This window comes from Arvicanthis niloticus, chromosome 5 (assembly GCF_011762505.2).
Source record: "Arvicanthis niloticus isolate mArvNil1 chromosome 5, mArvNil1.pat.X, whole genome shotgun sequence".
Classification (NCBI taxonomy): Eukaryota; Metazoa; Chordata; class Mammalia; order Rodentia; family Muridae; genus Arvicanthis; species Arvicanthis niloticus.
This window is the reverse complement of record NC_047662.1, coordinates 11,772,491-11,794,277: the sequence shown is the minus strand read 5'-3', so window position 1 is coordinate 11,794,277 and position 21,787 is coordinate 11,772,491. Positions and strand designations below refer to the sequence as shown.

Genomic DNA, 21,787 nt, shown 5'->3' with positions numbered 1-21,787 from the left:
GATAGGGTTTCACCAGGCTAGTCCAGCATTTGTGTGTAACAGAGGCAGGCAGGTCTCTGAACTCTTTTGCAATGTTAAAAGAAAATGTATGCTGTTTCCTAAGAATCAAAGGGTTATTGAGGTGCTGATTCATAGAATAATCAAAGGGAACCTGATATTGATACGTAAATAAAAGGCGTAAATAAAAGGCTTTTGGTCTTCATGAGACCAGCTAGCTGATAGCCATTCTACTTTAGAATTTTCTCTAGTGAGAACCGAGCTGTCTAAAAACCTCTGGAGAGCAAAAACAGCTCTTCAATTTTTTTTTTTCCTTAACAGGATTTCTGACTTGGTCAGAACATCCAATAATTTTTTTATAGCAGCTTTTCTGACTTTGGTCAGAAAACCCATGAACTATCCAGATAGCTTTTAGAATTTTTACTAGTAGAAAGAGCTGTCTCTAACCAGAGAGTTTTTAGAACAGCAAGAAAAGGCTGTCTAGAGCAGAGCAGGACACACATGAAAGAGGCGGGGGGCGGGGGGGGGGGAACGCAGGCTGGTCCTTTGCATCTATTCATATGTGTGTGTGTACACATGTCTGCATATATTTTGGCATGTTTTAATGTGTGCATACATGTGAACTTGCATGCTTGTGAACTTGAATGTATATGTGTGTACTTGTATGATTGTGAAGGTATACATGCATGCTTATGTGTATGTGTATGTGAAAGTGTACATGCATGTTTATGCATACATGTGTACATGTGCACATAATCTGTTAAGGAAGTTTGGAAATCTGAAACAAATGAAATAATTATAACTTACGTCATTCAAGGTATGTTGAGGGCTTTCTCTGTCCCCTTTTTCTTCATAGGCCCTGCAAAGCTCCTGCTCCTCCCAACCCTCTATAGGGGGGCTAAACCCCGTGTTATCAGACCTTCAGAAGCAACAGCAGCTCCTTGGAGCAAATGTACACACAGCCAAAAATGTTTACCTGGGACTCCGAGTTCGGAGGACTCCTTCCAGACACCGGGAAGATGGCGCATAATTCAGTAACACAGCATAAACCCTGCGCCCGTTCTCTTTGATTGTCTTTCCTTCCTGTCCCGCGCTTGAGGGGAGCACAAGGCACCGATTGTTGTGGAAATTAGGGTTCTTGGCTTGTGTTGTGTTCAGCTATTTCCCATTAATGATTCAAAAACAAAGGAAAACAGTAAATGAAGGGAAGAAACGGTTGTTTGTACCCATACTCTGTAGAGAAGCTTCCCGCAGCTGCGTCAAGAGGCAGACGGCACATGGATACTGTGGCGCAGTGGACCCAGGACCTAGCTAGACCTAGCTAGAAACAGACCTATGGATGTCCTTTCTCACCCGAATGCCACCTACGCCGGGAGGGCCTCGTTCTAAGGCACCCTCAAAGTCCCTTCTACTCTCGGCCAGCAGATGCTCTGTAGCATCTTGATTTAGAGAGCTTGTACATAGAAACTTTGAGAGGTGTCAGGCAAGCTGCAGAGCTTTAGGAAACCAGGAAGAACTTTGTGCTTTAGGAAATGTGCAGCAGCTGGAGAACACTTCCTGCAGATGGTGCCATAGTCCTATCTCCCTTGGTCTGTAGGAGTCCCGGTGGTTTGCCTCCCCTGTGAAATCTCAGTGGAGGCATCCATCCTCCTTGGGGCTGTTTCCGTCTCTGTAAGTTTGGGAGCACTAATGGAACTCCCCTTCCCCACTTCTACAAGGCTGGCACTGGCCTGCTGCATACCTGCTATGGCTTGTCTGTAACTCCCCTCAACCCGATCATCCCACCCCGATATAGAACATCAGGCTACAAGCTCACAGCACAGGGTGTCCTACCTGAATCCATGGGAAAACTCAGAAGGAATCTGAACACTGCCCCCATTGGAAACCTCATCACCATCACTGACGAATTATAAAGATAATGGCTTTCTGAGAGTTTGAGGGTCTTCTATAGCTCAAGCCAGCCTTGATGGCACTTTGTAGCCAAGGATGGTCTAAAATTCCCAAATCTCCTGTTCCACCTCCCTGACGCTGGGATCACAGTTGTATACTACCCTATCTGGTCTATGACAATTCGGGAATGAAACCCAGGGCTTTGTGCATGCTAGGCAAGTACTCTATTAACTGAGTCTCACCCCCTGCTCTGACAGTCCTAGAGCTTAAAAATCAATATGGACACATCGCCACTAACGGGCTGTAGGCCACCATTGAAGTGCTTCTACTTCAAAATCAGAATTAATTTTCCCAATAACACGCCAACTTTACAGACAAGCAAACTGAGGTACAGGAGGCACAATGGCGTCCCAGGGCCACAGAGCAGGTTGAGGGCACAGTTGTTTCTAGTATTTATTTTTACAAAAACATGGAGATTAGAGATCTTGTTAGCTTTTCTCTTACTTGTTTTTTTTTTTTTCCCAGTTACTAACAACATAAACTTTCTAATGTAAACAAAAATAGTGTTTTGGTAATCACACCAGTGGCTTGGTTGCTGAGAAGCTCAAACGAGTTGTATGTGTGGTTGTTAGCGGGTAGGCAGGCATACCTAAAGCCTCAGAAGCCACTGAGGGAGAGATGACCAGGCTGTATTCTTCTGGTCTCAGGTAGGGCTTCTGTGTATCAACCATGTCTTCCCTCTCTTGGTCACCAGTCCTCAGAGTATTTAACTGCACGTGGGTGCCACAGAGTAGATGCATACCAAGGCAGTTCTCAGAAGCCCTCAGCAACAGCCTACTAGGAAACTTTCCACCCTTTGCTTGTCCCTGCACAGAGACGGGAGCTCACTGCTGGTGAAGCCCTTTCTTGCCCACAAATGATTTTATTTCACAACATCCTGCCAGCCATTGCCCAAACAGATCCTCTTACTCATTCTTCTGCCTCTGGGTCTCTGTATCAGATGGTAAGAGAGGAAGGTTGTGCATTTAAAACCAAAATGAAATAAAAATCGCGGCGTGCATAGAGCAGACGGCAGAGCCACAACCCCAAGATGTAAGTGGCAGGTGTCAAGAGTCACTTGAACACTCTTTAAGAGTTCTCAGGGCCCCTCTTGACATTCGGTGACCTTTGCGTTCAAGGCAGGAGCTATTCTTAAGAGCAGAAGAGTGCTGCTCCAGCAGCTGGGCTAAGGGCCAGTTGACTGTTGGGCACTCACTGTCAACTGCAGAAGTCCCTCAAGCTGATCCAAACAAGAGGGACAGCATAAAAAGGTGATTAGACCTCTGCACAGGGATGCCAGACAGGGCGACGTGGGATGTGCAGGCACATCTGAATTTCACACAGTTATTTTATTGTGTGTCCTGTGTGATATTATGGACGGACTTACATTGCAAAGTCTTTTTGTGATTTCCTCACATATGAGGGACATTCTGCATCTTATCTGGCAGCTGCTGTGGGAATTTGTTTGTTCCCTGGGAAGATGTAAACAAATGTCTATTCTTCCTTGTAGGGCACCAACAAAAAACAAACAAACAAACAAAAAAAAAACCAAAATAATGATTCCACCAGAGCCCAACTTGGGGAACCAGTGAGTTAACTGGGGATAGGGGAGAGGTTCCAAAGAAACTTTTATTGCTGGCGAGTCTCACCCCAGGACAAATGATGACTTCCCCATAGCTGCATATATACAGTTCCCCCCCCCAACCCCACCCCTGTCAGTTCACCTTCCAGTCTTTAAGGACAAGCACTGCCCAAGGCCATGAGATCAAGTGCAATTAGGGCAGAATTACATACAGATGACCAAAAGGTACAAGAGGGGAGTGGCTAGAATCTTATGAGGGTCCAATAACCATCCCTACCCCTCCCTCCATGTGGGGATGTCCTAGTCAACAAGCCCAATCATGGGAGTCTCTTGTGATTGTCACTGCATCGTCAATGAAGATGACAGCGATGACACTTGGAGGATAGCACTATACAATAGCAAGATAACTGATGTCTTGTTACGGCTTCTATTCCTGCACAAACATCATGGCCAAAAAGCAAACTGGGGAGGAAATGGGTTTATTCTATCTTACAGCTTGTAGTCCATCATCCAGGAAGGTTGGGGCAAGAAGCTGGAAGCTGGAGACTATGGAGGGATGCTGCTTACTGGCTTGCTCCTCATGCCTTGCAGCCTGCTTTTTTATATGATTCAGGACTACCTGCCCAAGGGTGACACCTGCTGGTGGCACAGCCCACGATGGGCTGGGCCCTCCCACACCAATCACTGATCAAGAAAATGTCCCCCAGGGCTTGTACACATAGTAATTTGTGGGAGCCTTTTCTCAGTTGAGGTTCCAGCTTGTGTGAAGCTGACAAGAAACCAGCCAGCACACCATCTGTGAAGCAGTAACAAACATCTGGGGCAACATCTGAGGGAGGAAACTGAGGAGCCCACGTGTTGGAGGAGGCAGAGGTACCCATAGAATTCTCAGACCTGTCCAGCTGCCTGTAAATTGCGCAGAGCTGCAGGGTTGCAGCTTATGTGTGTCATGACACGAGATGTCACCTGTGCTATGGTGGACTTTTCAGAGATGCAGCTGCCTGTGTCAGCCCTGTTCCCATAATCCCTCACCTATGTTCCTGCTAGTAGCCCCCATTAAAAACTCATTAGTTCATCCAGGCCAGCAATGGCTCCACAGCTGAGAGTACTCCTGTTCTTGCAGTCCCAGGTTCAAGTCCCAGGACTGACATGGCTGCACACAACCATCTCCAGTTCCAAGGGATCTGGTGCTTTCTTCTGAACTCCCCAGGTTCTGCATTCATGTGCTTCACAGGCATACATGCAGACAAAACACCCATACACATAAAATTTTTAAATATAAAAACCGTCAGTTCACCAAGTTAGACTTTGGTGTAATCGTTATTTTTGGTCTATCATGGAGTCCCTTTCTGGGATGAGTACATGTGTGTGTCGCATCGCTCTCCAGGAAAAGTCTGTCACACAACATTGCTATACAGAGAAATCACTTCTGGTGCCCAATATGGAGATCATTTGAGGCAGATCACCATCAGCCAGAGTTCCTGTGTCTCCTTCTCTTCCAGGAAATCCTGATGGCCAACTCCAAGCTCTCTCAACACTCACGAGACAGACTGACCTCCTTACCAGGCCTCTTTAGCATCTCAGATGCTCTACTTTCCCTTGTGTGAACTCACCTGGCAACCTTCTTGCTATCACCACTGTGGGGCCCCAGAGTGAGAGCTGTGTGAACCCAGCCCTGAAGTCCAGGACCAGAGATTGAAGGTCTGAGCCTCACCACGTGGGAAGTTCCACCTTCACCTTCTACGTTGCTCCAGAGTGGGAGGTTGTATGTGGTGGTCAGTCTCGCATGTGGGTGGAAGTGGACACGGGATCAGGTTGAACCTGATTTCAAGTTATCTATGAGGTTTTCATGAGAACATCACAATCCCAGAGGATGGACCTGAGTGTGTGTGGCCTTGTACAACCTCTGCAGGGGGCTAAAGAGAACAAAACTAGACGGAGCTCTACCCCCCCCTCTCTCTCTGCCTGTCTTAGCATGAATGACCAACTTGACACAGCATAAGTATTCATCTATTAATGAGTCTCAGTGGAGTCAGTGTCCTTACCAGACTGGCCTGCGGACCGGTGCACAAGCTATTGTCTCAATTTTGATGTAGGACAGCCAAACCTATGGTGGGCTCTATAAGAAAGCTAAGCATGAGCCTGCAAGTAAGCCAGTATCATTCCTTCATGGTTCCTGCCCTGATTTTCCTCAGTGATGGGTTGTAACCAGTAGAAGCCAAATAAACACACTCCTCCCTCCCCAACTTGCTTTCGGCTCAAGTGGTTTTTGGTTTTGTTGTTGTTTTGTTTTTAATCACAGCAACAGAAGGACACCGGAACAGTACCCCCACTGAAGGGCTAACAGCTCACCTCTCCAGCCCTGGGCCTGGGACATTCCGCAGACACCCCTGGTTCTCAAGTCCTTGAACCCAGACTGGGTGGCATCCTCTGCAAAGCTTCTCGGCCACACTAAACTTGCCGATGAGCAGGTCACATTTCCCATATAAAGAAATCTCCTCCTATTGGCTCTGTCTCTCTGGAGAGCCCTGAGACGTCACATCTGCTTTTCAAAGCGTGTTCAGGTGAAAATGGAGAACTTTGGCCTCTCCCCACTTGTGTAGCATCGGGGCATCAGCGAAGATATGCCCACAACACAATACAAACCACTGCTTTGTGTTCTTCCCTAAGTCAGTGCATCCAAAGCAAATTAGCTCTCAATAAACAAAAATTCTAAGAGGATGCTGGAGGGGCTGGAGAGGTGGCTCAGGAGGTAAGAGCATGACCGGATCTTGCAAAGGGCCCAGTTTGATTCCTCATACCTCCATGTTGGCTCTCAGCCATATTGAACTTCAGTTTTAAGATATCTAGCATCACTGTCTGGGTGCAGGACACCTGCACAAATCTCTCTTTCTCCCCTTCCGTCCTTAACACACACACACACACACACACACACACACACACACACAAACACGCACGCAGGAGGAAAAGAGCGGACTGCAATCCCAAGAGGTCGACCAGCCTTAACTGAATAAGGTAACATACTATCTGACGCAAGAGAAAGTGACTTGAAGCTAGAGGAACCTTGCTCAACCCAAGGATGTTCCCACCACTGGCCTTCTCTAAGCCTCTGGCTTCTCTCGTTTCTCAATCAGAGCCTCCCCCACCTTTGCTCCACCAGCCCAGAATCCACCAACTTGGAGGACGAAGCCTGAAAATGGAAAATGAGCACGCTCACACTCGGGTTTCACAATTGCTCCGCACTTTTATTGTTCACTGTCTTCACATGGCAGATACTGAATCATCTTCAGTGGGACCAAAATCCGCTCGGGAAGACCTCCACTGACCAGGAAACACCACGTCTGACAAAACTTTCTTTGTTTTCCTGACAATCTGGGAAGTGTTGAAGGGTGACCCAGCACAGTTTGCACATGCAAAGAAAAGGGAGGGAGGGAGAAAGTGAGAGAGGGAGGGAGGGGGGAGAGAGGGAGGGAGGGGGTGAGAGAGAGAGAGAGAGAGAGAGAGAGAGAGAGAATCCCCCAAGAGCCCAGCAACATTTTCCAAGTTTGGCTGAAAGCAGCTTGCCAAGGCTTTGGGTTCGTGCATTTTTCCTGGCTGCTGGGAGGGGCTGGGATACAGTCGGTGTGACCAGTTGTAGGACGAACATACTGTACCAGTGGGGTTAGCAACAGCCACGAGTCCATGCTTTGGAGGATTAACTGCAGGGTGTGTAGAAGGAAAGATTCCAGTTGAAGAAATAAAACAAGGGCACGCCAGAGTCTGGCTAGGTGGGTAAATCGGAAAACTGTGACACTGGACAATGATGGGTGTTTTCCCGCCCATGTGAGGGTCTCCAGGGACCCTTCTTCCCGGACCGGTCAGTCCCCTTGCTGCAGCCAGTCAACTGATTAATTAAATAACACATGTTATAAAACTTTAAAAATGGGGCATTTACAGTAGGGTCCATAAATACGTGCTTTTAAAAGTGTCTACATACATATTTACAGAGTTGCAATATCAACCATAGTAGCCCTGAAAAAGACATCCCCTCTCTTGTGTGACAACTCTCCCAAGTTCAGTCCTCCCACTTTGACAGGCAGGGACCAGAACGGAGCTGAGGAAACAGTACCAAAATTGTCTCAGGCATCCTCCACCCCAAAGGCACAAAACCCAAGAACCTCAGGGACTAAGGTCCCTGTTTCTCCCAGACTCCAACTGTCCACAACAGCAGGGGTCAGCCCTGCCTTCCCCCACCAGTGGTTTTAGGGCATCTGAAAATCACCTGTTCAAAACCTCCTGGGTTTTTTTGTTTGTTTGTTTGTTTAAACCCATCCATATACTTTTGATTTCCCTTTTTATTATAATTCTTTTTCTTTTGCTTCTCTTTGCAGCTAACTTGCAAGGTTCAGATGCTAATGGTGTAGGAGGTCCCACCAGAGGAGACAAAGAAGGGCACAGGAGAGTCACATCTCCACCCGTGTCCCTAGACACTGCTTCTTCTAAATGAGAGACCAGGTCTGCGAAGAACGGGCACAGAGTCTGCATCCTGGGCGCACAGGCTCTAGGGTTCCCAGTGGAGACTTCAAAGCAGTGGACTCTAGAACCTCAAAGGAGAAAATGACTCGAAAGCTGGCAGCTCCAGTTGCTTAGGGAGAAAAGGGGGGGGTGGTTCCTAGTGCGAGGGTCAAGGTTCAGGCTCAGCCCTGATGGATCGATATGCTATTTGCTATTGATTCCCAGAGACAGTATAAGGAAAAGGTCGGTGAGGGCGGGGATGGGGGTAGGGAGTGGGGAGAGGGGTGGCATGAAGGGGAGCTTGACCTCTGAAAGGTTATCCTTAGACAGGACTTCTCCCCACCCCTCAGGGCCAGATCAAAGTCCCAGCGATGGCAAACAGACAGCTCAAGAAGCACAAAGCAGGACCAAGGAACTCTTTTAAAAAATTGCATAGAAGGAGATGCCCCTCCCGGGGAAGGATGGCTGCACCACAGAGCACGGTTCTGGGCCATGTCCGAGGATCATCCAGAGGATGACGTGAAGGTCCTGCTCCTGAGGCTGGGACCTTGGCTTGAAGACCACACACATGCACCAGCACACATACATGCACACATGCTCTCTCTCTCTCTCTCTCTCTCTCTCTCTCTCTCTCTCTCTCTCTCTCTCTCTCCCTCCTCTCTCTTTCTTCTCTCTCTCTCTCTTTCATGCTCACTCTCTCGCTCTCACAACTGGGGGGGGGGAGAGGTCAGTGCTCTCTGCAGGGCAGACTGCTGGTCCCTTTGGCTTCACTGATTCCAGGTCACTTCGGGTACTGAGGAGAGAAAAAAAAAAAAAGAAAAAGAAAACGAAAATGACAATGGTGGCCAGTACAGGCTGCCTTTCGGGGTAATCTACGTGTCCCTTTTTAACCATTACATTAAGCAGTTTCCTAAAGTATGACGGACATATGGATAAAAGCCCCATGGGATATATCTTCCATATATCCAGCATCGGATGAAGATGCAGAATGTGACCCCAACCTATCCTGAACCATCCCCCTTAAGATACCTCCCCACAAACAGCCATCATCCTGGTTTGTTAGTCACTTTAGATGGCTTGCCCTTGCCTGTCTCCCTGACTTCTTTGCTTCCATCCTGACTTCCTTCCTCCCATCACCTCTCACGATGCTGAGAACTAAAGCCAGGACCGCCCACACGCTAGCCACGCACCCTCACCACCCAGCTACAGCCTCAATCCTTTACTTTATTTTGAGACAGTTTCACAATGTGGTCCAAGGAGACTTCAAACTCAGCAATCCTCCTGCATCAGCTTCCCAAGAGTCTGGAACTCTCTCTTGCACCACCAAGTCTAGCTCATTTTTAAAGAACATAAACAGCAGATTGAACTGATGGGCACCTAAACTTCTGTGCTTTAGTTTATCGTGTCTGTGAGGTTCTGGGCATGCAGTTATAGCTCTGTCTGTCTGAACATGCTGTGTTTCTGTCCGTCTGACCATGTGGCTGTAGCTCTGTCCACATGCTGCTCTATAGTATGTGGGAACATGGCACATCTGTCCGTCTGGTCCATTGCTAACGCACAGCTCAGGCATTCCCAGTGGGCCAGTGAGGCTCCAGGAGTGGCACCACTGGAGCATCCTGTGTGTGTCTAGAAGCCAGGGTTGATGCACCTGTCCCAAGGTGACCCTGACAGAGGCATTGCTGGGCCCAAAGGAGGCAAGAGGTCAGTTTTGGTGGACACGGACGGTTGGTTCTCCCCATGAGCCAGCATTGCCCCTTACTTCCCTCAAAGATTCACAAGGCCTCTGAGGGAGATAGCACAGACTCTCATGTATCATGATGGAAACAGGCTCAGAGAGGACTTTTTATGGAATCACAGGGAGTGTAGGTCCTCCGAGTGACCTTCTCTGCTACACGTGGGCAGCTCTCCCTCGCTGGGCACAGTCACCTATGGTTCACCTCCATCCATGCCGGGAACTCAGAAGACCACCGTTCTGATACACATCCTACCCACCTATTTCCCTCTTGAACCAGGAGGGTGCTGGCCTGCATGTTGTCTTCTTGAGCTGAGATTCTACGTCACAGACTATGGAAACCTTTCTGTAACCTGTGTCTGGTAGGGCTCTACAATGAATTGTGTCTCCCTAAAAGCCCTGTGTTGTGACCGAATCCCTCAGTGTGATGGACCAGGATCTTTTGGAGATGGTTAGGACCCAAGCATGTGAGGACATGCTAAGAAAGAAGATACTGTCTACATTCCAGAAAGAGGGTCCTCACCAGAACCAACCATAGCAACCCTTAAGGTTGTACTCTGACCTCTACATACGCATGAGAATGCACACAGTGCTTTGGATTATTAGATTTGATATTTGATGTTTCCTTATGTGTATATAAGGCATTCTGGTGACTGTCGCCTTCCCTCCCCCCCACCCCCGTCTCCCACCCATCCCCTTCAAGCCCCTCTCCTACTAAGTTTCTTTTCAACCTTCATAAGTTATTGTTCTGAGACCCACAGAGTGGAACCAGGGCTGTCTGTGTGACTGTGGGTTTGGAAGGCTCCACAAAAGACATCTACTGGAGATAGCTCACCAGTGGGTACCTAACTGATGGCCCTGCCTCCCCATTTCCCAGAGTCTATCAGTTTCCATTGCTTCAGTAGTGGGAATACAAGCACCACAACCTCCCTTCCATGGTTGAGGGTTGGCAGGCCTGGTGTGGGCAAGCATATTTGCACTGATCTCATAGCTGGACCAGCTGTTTTACACAATTTTAAAAAGAACTATTGTATTGCCTGAGCCTGTTTGGGATGCCCTAGCAAAAATGTCACCGACGGGCAACTTCAACAAAGAATGGTTTGCCCCTCGCCCCTCTGGAGGCTGCAAGTCTCCACTTACACATATGGAAAAAATTAACTTGTGGCCCTATAGCCAGTGAATGGTGAAGCTGGGCTTTGAACCCTGGTGGTCCAGAATCTACATGCTAACGTACAAAACTCACGCCTGTAGAAGGTCCCATGCTACCTTGATATGCTGTCCCACTCACTCACTCACTCACCCACCCAAGACATCCCTGGGACCCCACCCTCGGACCCAAGAGCCACTGAGATTTTGCCGGGGTGTCTCTGCCTCCTACCTGTTAAGGAGCAGACAAAGTGCCTACTCTTTGAAGAAGGGTCCCTGGAACTGAGTTGCTGCTGCAGCCTTGACCTTTCTGCATTGTCTGGTGATATAAGGGGCTGTTGATGAGGCGCATCGGGATGCCAGGCGGAGGCTGTAACTGTATAGAGACAAGAGCACAGATCATCATCAGGAACCAGTTCGAGCCTCTGACATCACTGAAGGGGCAAGGATACCCATACTCCCCAGGTCCACGCAATGTGGCACTTCCTGCATGTTCGTGCCAGGTATCTAAAGGGGTGATAGGACTTCCTGACAGAAATGTCAGCCTGGAGCCCTTTGTGTTTTATGTATTTGAAAGAGAGATGATCTCGCCCATCTCTCATCTTCTTTTTGCATGCAGCCAGCTTGTTCCCAGCTACACTCCCCCCTCCTTTGGGAAGGCTGCCCTCTTTGCTTCCTGTGAGTCCACCCCCACACCTCATCCCCGCCAGGTCTCCCCACTGCAGCACACAGCACCCTGGACTGCTATCATGGAATATGGGAGCTGCCCTCCTCCTGGGGCACTAAGAGCACAAGGTCATGTCTTCTTAGCTGCTACTACATTGGCTTAGCATGACAAGAGTAGAAACGGCTATATGTCTCGTAACTCCAGCAGCCCAGGAGGCTAAAGCAGGAGGATGGTGAGACTGGAGCTAGCCTGAATTAGACTATAGAGTGAGACACTGTCTCAAAGTGAGCAAACGGACAGGGTGCTTCTCCTTCCCTGACTGTGCTAGGTACTTCATATAGACCAGCTCCCTTCTTCTTCATATGAGCGACCGACTCAGACCCTTACTATCCTGAATCGACAGAAGGGAAAACAGGCACAGAGAGCCCGTGGGCCATCAACTGTCTCTCTGGGCACAAAACAAGGGGTGAGCATGGCTTGGATGACAGTAGGCTGGTGAGCTACAGAAGGCAGAAGTGGGCAGAGGAGGCATCTGTCTGATTCACCTGCTTCAAGTTAGTAGTACCTAGGGGAACAGGAGATGGAAATAGGGTCCCCCCCCCAACCCCAGATCTGGCAAACAAGAGAGTGGGAGTCAGTATTATTTAACCAAGGCATGTGTTTGTCAGTGTTTGGTGGTATTTGGGTTGTCACAATGGAGGTGTGTGTGTGTGTGTGTGTGTGTGTGTGTGTGTGTGTGTGCGCGCGCGCGCACGCGTGCATGCGCATGTGCACACTGCATATGGTAAGCAATGCTCAGGAAGTTATGAAACACCCCGCAATGCACAAGGCAGCAAACAGCTATACAGCCAAAGTCTAACACCGTAGTGTCCCTCAGCAACAGGGGATCCTCTCCAAGACACTCCGTCCCCAGTGGGTGCCTGAAACTACTGAGTCCAGTGCTGAGACGGCACTGAGCCTGGGATACAGTATGGTTATACCTACACAGACAAGCTGTGGTAAAATTTGACTTAGAAATCAAATGAGCCAGGCCTGGTGGCTCATGTTGGTAACCCCAGCACATAGAAGCTGAGGCAGGAGGATCACACAAGTTTGGGGTCAACCTGTGTAAGTTTCCCATCAGCTTAGGCTAAAATAAGAACTCTGAATGTTCTCTTTTTCTTAGTATCTTGCTGCATGCTCAGCTTCCCTCTGAGAAGCCTTGACAGCTACTCTTGGCCATCTGTCACCACCCTTCCTTGTGAATCTATCAAACATTCAAAATCAGCCCCTAGACAGGAAGTCTTGCAGGCCCTACCTTCCTCTCAAGGAGGCAGCCAACACAGCAATTTCCACAAGGGGGAGCACTTTCTCCCTGGCCCAGGGTTTCCAGCAGCAGGCTGGAAGGACCCTCTCTGTCATTACCCCTGGGCATCTTTGGCAGAAAGGGAAGGCAATTTCAGCCACACTCATGTGGCCTCTGTGAATCCCACATTCTTTCTCTCTGGTTCCTCCACCCCAGGAGTGAAAAAGAGCACATAATTCCATATTCATTTCACAGATAAGAAAATGGAGACATGACTCAAGGACAGGGGCTTATTCTTGGGGTGGCAGAGCCCAGGCCTTGCACTCCCTGTGGTAGACACCAGGTCACCACCTCAGCATCTCTCATGAAGTCTGGGGTTAAGATTTGTCTGCAGAATAGACTCCTTCCTGGCCTTGTTGAGTGCCTACAGCAACTCTGGAACGAGTTGGTCCCCTGGTTAATCTAAGGATCGTGTGAGTTCTTGAGCCCGGCAGCAGGTAACCTCCACCTCATGATTCTGGAGGTGAGCTTGGGAAGCCAAGGTCTGAGCCTGCATCTGACCCCAAGCCTGACATTTCTGAGCTAAGTCTCACTGAGCAGACACCATTTCCTCACAGGGGGGACATCACCTGGACACCTGGGGAACCCTTTACATTCAGATCCTGACCTCAACTTGTGACATGCATCGCATCATCTTTTTCTTGGCGACTGCTACTCTCTCGACATCCTGAAAGCCAGACCCATGGGGGTCTTCCTGTCCCCTCCTCTGTTGCTGTTGGGGGCTATCTGGCTCACCTTCCTTCCTCAGTCCCCCACCATGGACCGACCATCTCTCTCCTGGTTTCCTGCAATGTTCCTTCCTCATGGGGCTTTTCCTGGCCACACTGGCCTCCCTCCAGTCTGTTCTCTAGAACTGTGATCTTTCCCCCAAACGGCATACTAGATCACGACACCACTTCACTGCATGTCTCCCTCCCATGACCATCAGGACACGTCCACCCTTTTTTCATACTTAGGATGTATAGGATCCAGCCCTGTTGACCTCCTAGCCTACCTCAGCCGGTTCAGGGCTCACTGCTTCAGTTAACCTGGTCAGAGGGTTTGGTAGCAGCTGGTTTTGGACAGCTAAGAAACAGAGTCATGCTCCTAAGATAAGATTTCCATTCAAGTATCTGACTTCCCTGAAAGCAAAGCTGTGTTGGGGGAGGAGGGCTTTCTCTGTGCTTCACACATACTGGCTCTGCTCAGAGGGGCGTGCCACCTGCACAAGGTGCCTTCCAGAAGCTGGACTTCAGGAAACAAAGTCCAGAGGCCTCATACACCATGCAGCCTACCCCAATCTGTATGGACAGATGAAATGGTACAGACACCACAGACAGGGCTCCTTACCCACACATGGCACTTAGGCAAGGCTTGGAAAAGGTGACCCACTCATGGCAGGCAGGACACAATCATTCTCTCAGGCAACCATTTCTATTTCCTGTGTACTTTGCCAGGCTGTTCAGACTGTCAGGACACTCTTCCCACAAGACCATCTGTCACCTGACTCTTCTTCCTTCCTCTAGGTCTTTGCTCAGATGTTTCCCTGTTAAAAACTGTACCAGACCCCTTCTGGAAGATCTATAGGCGATTAACAGTTGCTGGAGGACATGGAGACATTCTATTCAGTGGTGTGGCCACTGCTAAGGTGACTGTCATCCTGTAAATAATCTTTACTCCTATAAGCAACTCTGATGACACCCAATGAATGGGAGACAGACAGACAGACAGACAGACAGATGGAGAGGAAGAAGAAAAGAATGAAGGAGGAATAATAATAAAGTAAGAAGAGGAGAAGGAGGAGGAGGAGGAAGAGGAGGAGGAGGAGGAGGAAGAGGAAGAAGAAGAAGAGGAGGAGATGACAGCTAGTTGGGAAGAAAAAGGGGACCAGTGGGGGTCAAAAAAGGGAGAGGAGAGGATAATGGGAAGTGAATATGATCAAATTATATTATATACATGTATCAAAACATCATAATAAAACCTATTATTATGCAACTGTGCATAACTAATACGTGCAAATAAAGCCCACAGCATCCAGGCTCCTGCCCTGTGGCCCATAGAGGAATAACAGCTCTGTGTCCAAGGGAGTTGGGTTCTAGGGCTCAGGGCTCAGACTGCCAAAGGACTATGTTCCTTTTTAGCTCCCAAGAATCCATGTGAAAGAAAACCAGATAAGATGGTATGTACAGGAGAAATGAGAGGAAGGTCAGAAGCGGGCGGGGGGGGGGGGGGATGGGGATGGAGGGAGGTGATACAAGGGCACAGAGGAGCAGCCAGGAATAGCCATGTCTCAGGCTGTCAGCAACAGATCGTCCCTGAGGAAGCGAGTCTGCTTGTTTGTCCTAGTTGCCTCCTAGGAGGTGACAGCATCCCAGTGGTTACCCCGGTGCTCAAGCACCACCAAGCCTTGGGGAGCTAGAGAAAAGGTGAGGTAGCAACAGCTGAGCTTTCTCAGGGACAGGGGACCTGAGACCAAGGTGAAATAAAGCCATAACAAAAACTGCAAAAACAACAACAACCAAAACAAACCAAAACCGAAAACCTCAAAAGGGGGCTGGGATGTGGCCCAGTTGGCACCTTGACTGAAGCTATGGGTTTGAGTCTTAGCAGCACATAAAACCCAGTGTGATGGTGCTTGGCTGTCATGCCAGCACTCTGCTGGGGAGGCAATCAGAAGGCCAAAGTTATCCTAAGCTACAGCAGGAGTTCGAAGCCACCTTGGGCTACATGAGACCCTATGCTGAAATAAATAAGTAGAAGATGGGTAATTCTATCAATAAGTCATTTTTAAAAATAACTTAAAATGGGCAAAAGATACCAAGTCACTGAACAAATTTCAAATATAAACACTGCAAAGTGGCATAGCGAAAAAACAGCACATACCATCACCTTCACTGGCCAGAATGAGGTGGCCTTTGCATGTGAGGAGACATGGCAAACCCAAGAACAATCCCCAGCTTCCACCACAGAGGTTCCTCCCACAACTCCGGAAACCTGCCCAGTCCGTCCCTCTTGAAGCCTCATTCCCAGACCTGATGCATACACAGATCATGGTCCAGCACTGCAAGGGGACCAGAAGCATAGCACAGGGCCTTGGGTGGTAAAGCCTGGCTCCCCGGACTCATGTGTGGTACACATAGCCACAAGACAAACAAGTACACAAGACTCCTCAGCCTTTTGTTAAGTGATCACTATGTACAGAAATGAAGGCAGCAGGAGGGAGTCAGAGCATGCAGAGGGCAGGCGGGGGGAGGGGGGGTGCAAAGTCAGAGGAAGGCTTCAGATGCAACTTCACGAGAGCTGCCAAAACTGGATCTTGAAAGCACTTGGTTCTTACAGGTGCTTGTACAGAGGCCCAGAGGGGGTGGGGGGAGAATCTTGTAGGCACTGAATGAAATGAGAGCTTGCTTGTCACTAGTGTGACAACTGTGAGTTTCCAGGGCCAGAACTGGGGAGACCAGCTAGGAGGCACTTGATGCTATCCAGGAAGAAGTGATGGGGTGAGGGGTTGGTGGTGGGGGTTGGCCTTTGTGGACTGCTGAGGCTGAGCTGTGAAAAGACACAGATTTGGACATGCTGGGCTCATGGCAGAAGGCAGGCAGGTAACGAGAGGGTTGGACAAGGGGGTGCGAAGAGAACATGCAGTCTAACTTAGCTCCAGAGCAGGGTCAGGTCATCCTGCTGCTGTGGGGAGGGGACTCCAGGGAGAGCCGGGCCAGTTGGGAGCAGATTCAACTCAAAATGCTGACAAGGCACCCAATGGGCATGTCAGGTATATGGCCGACCCAAGACCCAGACGAGAACATATATTTGGGACTTGTCAGCACCCAGAGATGAAGGGAGGGAGGGGGAAAGGGCCCAGGGGCCAAGAGTGCAACAGGATACAGGAAGAGCAGGAGTGAGCTGCATCAAGGTATAGAGTATCTTGGGAACAGGTAACAGTGATCACCGTTAGGGTGGTACATCACCAAGTCCCAGAGCCACCACACGTTTAGTCTCTCAGAGGCCAGTGTTAGCCTTGGGAGCCGTGATTCCACAGCTGACAGACATAAATGCTTAACAGTGACTCCAAGAGAGGGCTGAGGTTTCGAAAGCACACGTAGGCTGAGACTAGGTCATGGGAGCAGGGTGAAGACCTTGCAGGGAACAGCTGACTTAAAAGGACAGGAGTTCTCCAAGGCATGAGGGTGACTGCTGGGTCTCTGCCTGACCTTTACCTGGCTCACCTATCTCTCTCTCTCTCTCTCTCTCTCTCTCTCTCTCTCTCTCTCTCTCTCTCTCTCTCTCTCTCTCTCTCGCACAGACTATGTTGGGCCTCTCATCAATATCTTCCTCATCTCTATATATCTGTGGCACAGTTCACTGGGAATTCTGTGAACCGGATATTCTGTGTTATGCCAGAGGTGGAGGGGAAGGACAAAAGCGTGGAAGCTGGTGTCAAGGGAAGACAAGCCTGAGACCTATGCTGAAATCCTCTGTGTACAGAGTGAAGGAGCCACCAGACACCTTCAGGAATGTTGGACACTTGGTGTTACCCATCGTTGTAGGCACCTCCGTGTGATCCAGGAGGCCCCTTCCTTTCAGAGGCTAGCTCTGCCTCTGATTTGCCTTGGAGCCTCCAAAAGATTCCTCAACTTCTCTGAGCCACAGGAGACTCAGCTGCAAAATAAGTATCTCAAGAAGAGCATTTGTGAGCTAAACTGGGGGTCGAGGAGGGTGCTATTTTGGGTCCCTTGCAGGAGTTTCTTTAAGCCTCTGCCCTGTAAGGCAGGGCACCATGATCCTGTGTTATTGGGGGAGGGGAGGCGGGAGGGGAAAAATAAGAGGTTCAGAGGGGTGGAGGCACCAGCTGGCAAAGTTTACAGGGAAGCAGTCAAGATACGAATCCAGAACCCAAGCCTATTTGCACTCCTGACATAGGCCTGGTAGCAGTAGAGATGAAGGGTTCTTCCGTATGGGGTTCCTCTGCCCTAGATCTGCTGAGAGACCTCAAGGAGCAAGCTAGGTCTGCTTTGAGCTGTCCCTTTCAAAACTCAGAGGAAGCTGGGAACAGACGCTCTTTAACCCAGATGCTCAAGGGGACCCCAAGTAATGCTTACAACACCCAAGATAGGGCTCACAGCCTTGGATATTCAGACTTGGCTTTTTTTTTTTTTAATCTCCCATAGGCCAGCACTGGAAATTCGAGAGCAGGCTCTGAGAGTTGGCAAGCTCCATACTTCTGCTCAAAATGAGGTCCACAGACTGGCAGCACAGTAACCATGAGATGGGGTGGGACTTACAGGTGCTCAGAACCAACAGCCCTGGGCCAGAAGCCTTTAAAAAAACAAACCTGAGGGTGGGGGTGCGGATGCTGAAGCTGTGGAGACCTGAAGCTGAGGACAGGTGGTAGAGCCTGATGAGAAGATACTTTCTGATCTGGATTGGGGATGGAATCTAGCAGCTGTAAACAAGTCCCTCTATGCCCAGACTCAGGAAGGAAAGGCAGGTGGGCTCCTGAGGGGCAGAAAACTACTGGCCCTCCTGGGGGGGAGGGGGCAGATGGGTCAGCAGGTTAAAATGCTTGTGGTGTAAGCTTGAATAGCTGGGTTTGATTCCTGAGATTTACATAAAAACCGCCAGATGTCGTGCATAACTGCAATCCCAGTACTCCTACAGGGGGACAGAAACAGGAGACTCATGCGGACACTAACAAGTCAACCAGACAGTGTTGTAGAAACAAGAGCAATCTTATCTCAAAATGAGGTGGAATGCACCATGAAATGAGTACATCTACACACACACACACACACACACACAGAGAGAGAGAGAGAGAGAGAGAGAGAGAGAGAGAGAGAGAGAGAGAGAGAGAGAAAGAGACAGACAGAGAATAAATTTTCAAGTTTTTTTTTTAAAAAGAAAAGAAAGAAAGAAACTACAAAGAAAAGAGAAATTCTTAGGCCTGGCTGGTTCCGATTCCTTCAGTTTAGGACACCTGAGGTCTCTGTGGTCCTAAGATACTGGGGCAAACTGCAGTTGACACGAGCAGTTGGCAAGCACAGCCTGGGCTCCTACTTTTTGGGTCTCTTTTAGTCTTCCTCTTTTAACACTGTAAGATGGTCGTGCCCTTTTGATGGCTGAGGGTTTCTCTTCTTTTCCAACAGGTCCACAAGGCCCTGGCCTCTTGCTCACCCAAAAGGTCTTATATATTGAACTCTGCTTTGTTGGGGCTTCTAGGTCAAACCTGTTTGGTCTGAACTTGAAATGTCTAGTGTGTGGCAAGCTCCTAACACTTGACCCAGTTAACAGGAAGGCTGGCAGGCCAGCCAGGCCTGAGGACTTCAGCCAAGTAAGCTGCCAGTGGGGAAACCCCTATGTGGGTGCCTGCCTTCCAGCCAGCAGAAGAAGCCAGCCTAGTTCATGGTCAGACAAGGAAGCTGAGACAGAGGTTGCAAGGGACTTGCTCAAAACAGTGCAATGTGGTACTCATTAGTAAGGGGGCCAAGACTGGCTTCTGACTCCCTAGGACAAGAGCTGGTAGACTGTAGATAGCCCTAGGAACACAGAAGGAAACTTGGGAGTCAGGTAATGGTCTTGATTGGATAATTTTGAAGAAGCCAAAGGACAGCTTGTATCTGTCCACTTCCTGCCTATGGGACCATCACGGCAGTGGGCGCAAAGAGGCACACAGAACATGTATCCTGCAATAGTAAGGAACAAATCCACATTCAAGATCTCTACACAGCTACGCCTACAACATGAAGGTCCCCATTCCCAAGAGTCAAATTCTCCAAGCACCTGCATCCCAGAGGGTTTCACTCTGTCAGAGTGCTGCCCAGAACCTGGGTCAAGGTGCCTATTATTTTTTTTTTTTTACAACTCTGTGAATACATCTGCAGGTTCAGACCTCTCCCACAGACCACACCCACTACTCTACATAGTGCTGCCTCTACAGGGACATCATCTCTGCAGGAACCCTGCTACTGCATAGGAATGATCTCCCCAGCTCTCTCCTCTCTACATCTCTCTCCTGCAACTTCCAGGTTCTCCTTTTCCTTCAGCTGAGTCAAAACACACCATGTGCAATGAAGCCGAGAAGAAAATAAATACATGTGCCAGGCGATGCTGACTGCCAGAAAATTAAGACAACCAGTGTGGAAAATCTAAAGAGGGATGATCTTCTCTGGACATTACTTACATGGAACTGCTCTTTTCAGTGACAAAGTCCTCTGGAGATGATGAAACGTCGTTAGGGCCTAGCTTTTAAAGATGCGCTTAGCCAAGGATGTCAAAAGATGAGGTGAGCACCAGGGCAAAGCAAGGCTCAACCTTCATGGGGCTTGCTATTGTTGGTACAGAGGTTCTCGTAAGCTTCGTGATATCAGTGTTGGCTGCAGGACTCCAGAACTTGGCATCAGAGGCCAGTGGTGAAGATGGTTTATAAGAACAAGCCCAGAGATGAGCAGCTCATGAAGGCCTTATTGGGCCCACCTCCACAGAAAAGCCTAGTGTTCCTGGCTGGTAAAGAGTCCCTGACACAGGGCTGGCACTGTCACTAGAAAGGCATGCTTACCATGTGAGCATGGGCATTAGCCAATGGGAATGGAGTTGCCAAAAGAGCAGGGACACGGTGGGATGGGGGCCAGGTCTCGCCTTCAGCTTGTGTGCCTTCCCCCAGAGTCCTCACCCTGTCTGGCGCCAACCTAAACAGTTTAACCTGCTCCACAAACTGGAGGAGACAATGTGGCCTCAGGTCATCTGTCCCACCCTGGGCTGCTTCTCCCAGCTCACTGGGTGGAGGCCTTCCAGAAAGGCTTCTCCTGGCTGGGGACAGACAACCTGGCCCAGCTACTCGCTGCTTCTGACATGGGAAATACACAGGCTTGCAGCCAAGTGGAGACGGGTTTAGAATGGCACTTCCTCCATTTCCCCTTACCTGCCCTTGCTAATGGCATGCTGGGGGCCTTGTTCCCTGAAATGTATTCACCACAAACTGTGAAATGGGTATGCCAGCACTTCAGAGAGGGTAAGCACTTGCCCAAGCACAGATACCTGGCTTGAGGAACCAGGATTAAAGCCCAAGAAGTATAGACTGCCAAGGATAGGCGGCGGCTCAACACAGACCCAACTTCCTTCTTTCCCTCATTTATCTAACTTGTAGGCGCTACACAATGCAGCCAGGCTCGCACAGTGCACACTCAGGGAGGCCGAGGGGGATGTTCTCCAAGAGATGAATTTGCTCAGGTGCCTATGCTAAGCCTCAAGAGGCCAGTTTATTTTGTGTGCTCATGTGCATGTCAAAGACAGACAACAGCCTCAGATGCTGTTCCTCAGGTTCAGTCCATCTTTTTTTAAAGACAGGATCTCTCCTTGGCCTGGAAGTCACCAAGGAGTCTTGGCTATCTGGCCAGGGAGCTCTAGGAATCCACTCATCTCTGCCTCCCCAGGGCTGAGACACAACTGAACCTTAGCACTTCACTTGCTTTCAGGAACAATGTTACTTTCATTAATGATTCCTGGGAAGCAAACACTGGCTTCCAGGGGTGGTCAAAATTTACAGAGGCATCAAGCTGTCACCACTGGGTACAGTATGCTGAGGTGACAGGAAAAGCGAATGACCTCAACTCTATCGTTCTGTTCACAGCTGGTGTCATAGCAAACGGCCAGAGTGTTTCTGGACTTCCCCACCTGGCCAGCTCCTGTGTTTCGACACCATAGGCAGCAGTGACCATGTGACACACTCAGTGACTGAGAAGACCTGTTTCCCTCATCTGCAGCATCACCTTTTGATTCTGCCAGCTGCTTTATTCCAGCAGCTCTGACTCATGGGCGTGATGGAGAAATCACTAAGATGAGTGACATTGGGCTGTGGGATGAGGCTTTGGAGACATGTTCAAACACGGCCCAGCCAAGTGGGTACAGCTCTGTGCAAATCAA

General features: G+C 49.3%; 1 protein-coding gene across 6 annotated transcripts in view; it reads right to left on the bottom strand.

Annotated features, from left to right (window-relative positions):
• Positions 1-6,732: 6,732 nt before the first annotated feature.
• The window catches only part of Prdm2 (PR/SET domain 2), a 102,156-nt gene continuing 87,101 nt past the window's right edge, over positions 6,733-21,787 (bottom strand). For all 6 annotated transcript variants that reach the window (XM_034502068.2, XM_076933793.1, XM_076933791.1 and 3 more), the window contains 2 exons: positions 11,113-11,256; positions 6,733-8,795 (listed from right to left, as the gene is read on the bottom strand). In XM_034502068.2, coding sequence (XP_034357959.1) covers positions 11,136-11,256 — 121 coding nt within the window. In that variant the 3' untranslated portion in view covers positions 6,733-8,795; positions 11,113-11,135. The remainder of the gene's footprint in view (positions 8,796-11,112; positions 11,257-21,787) is intronic.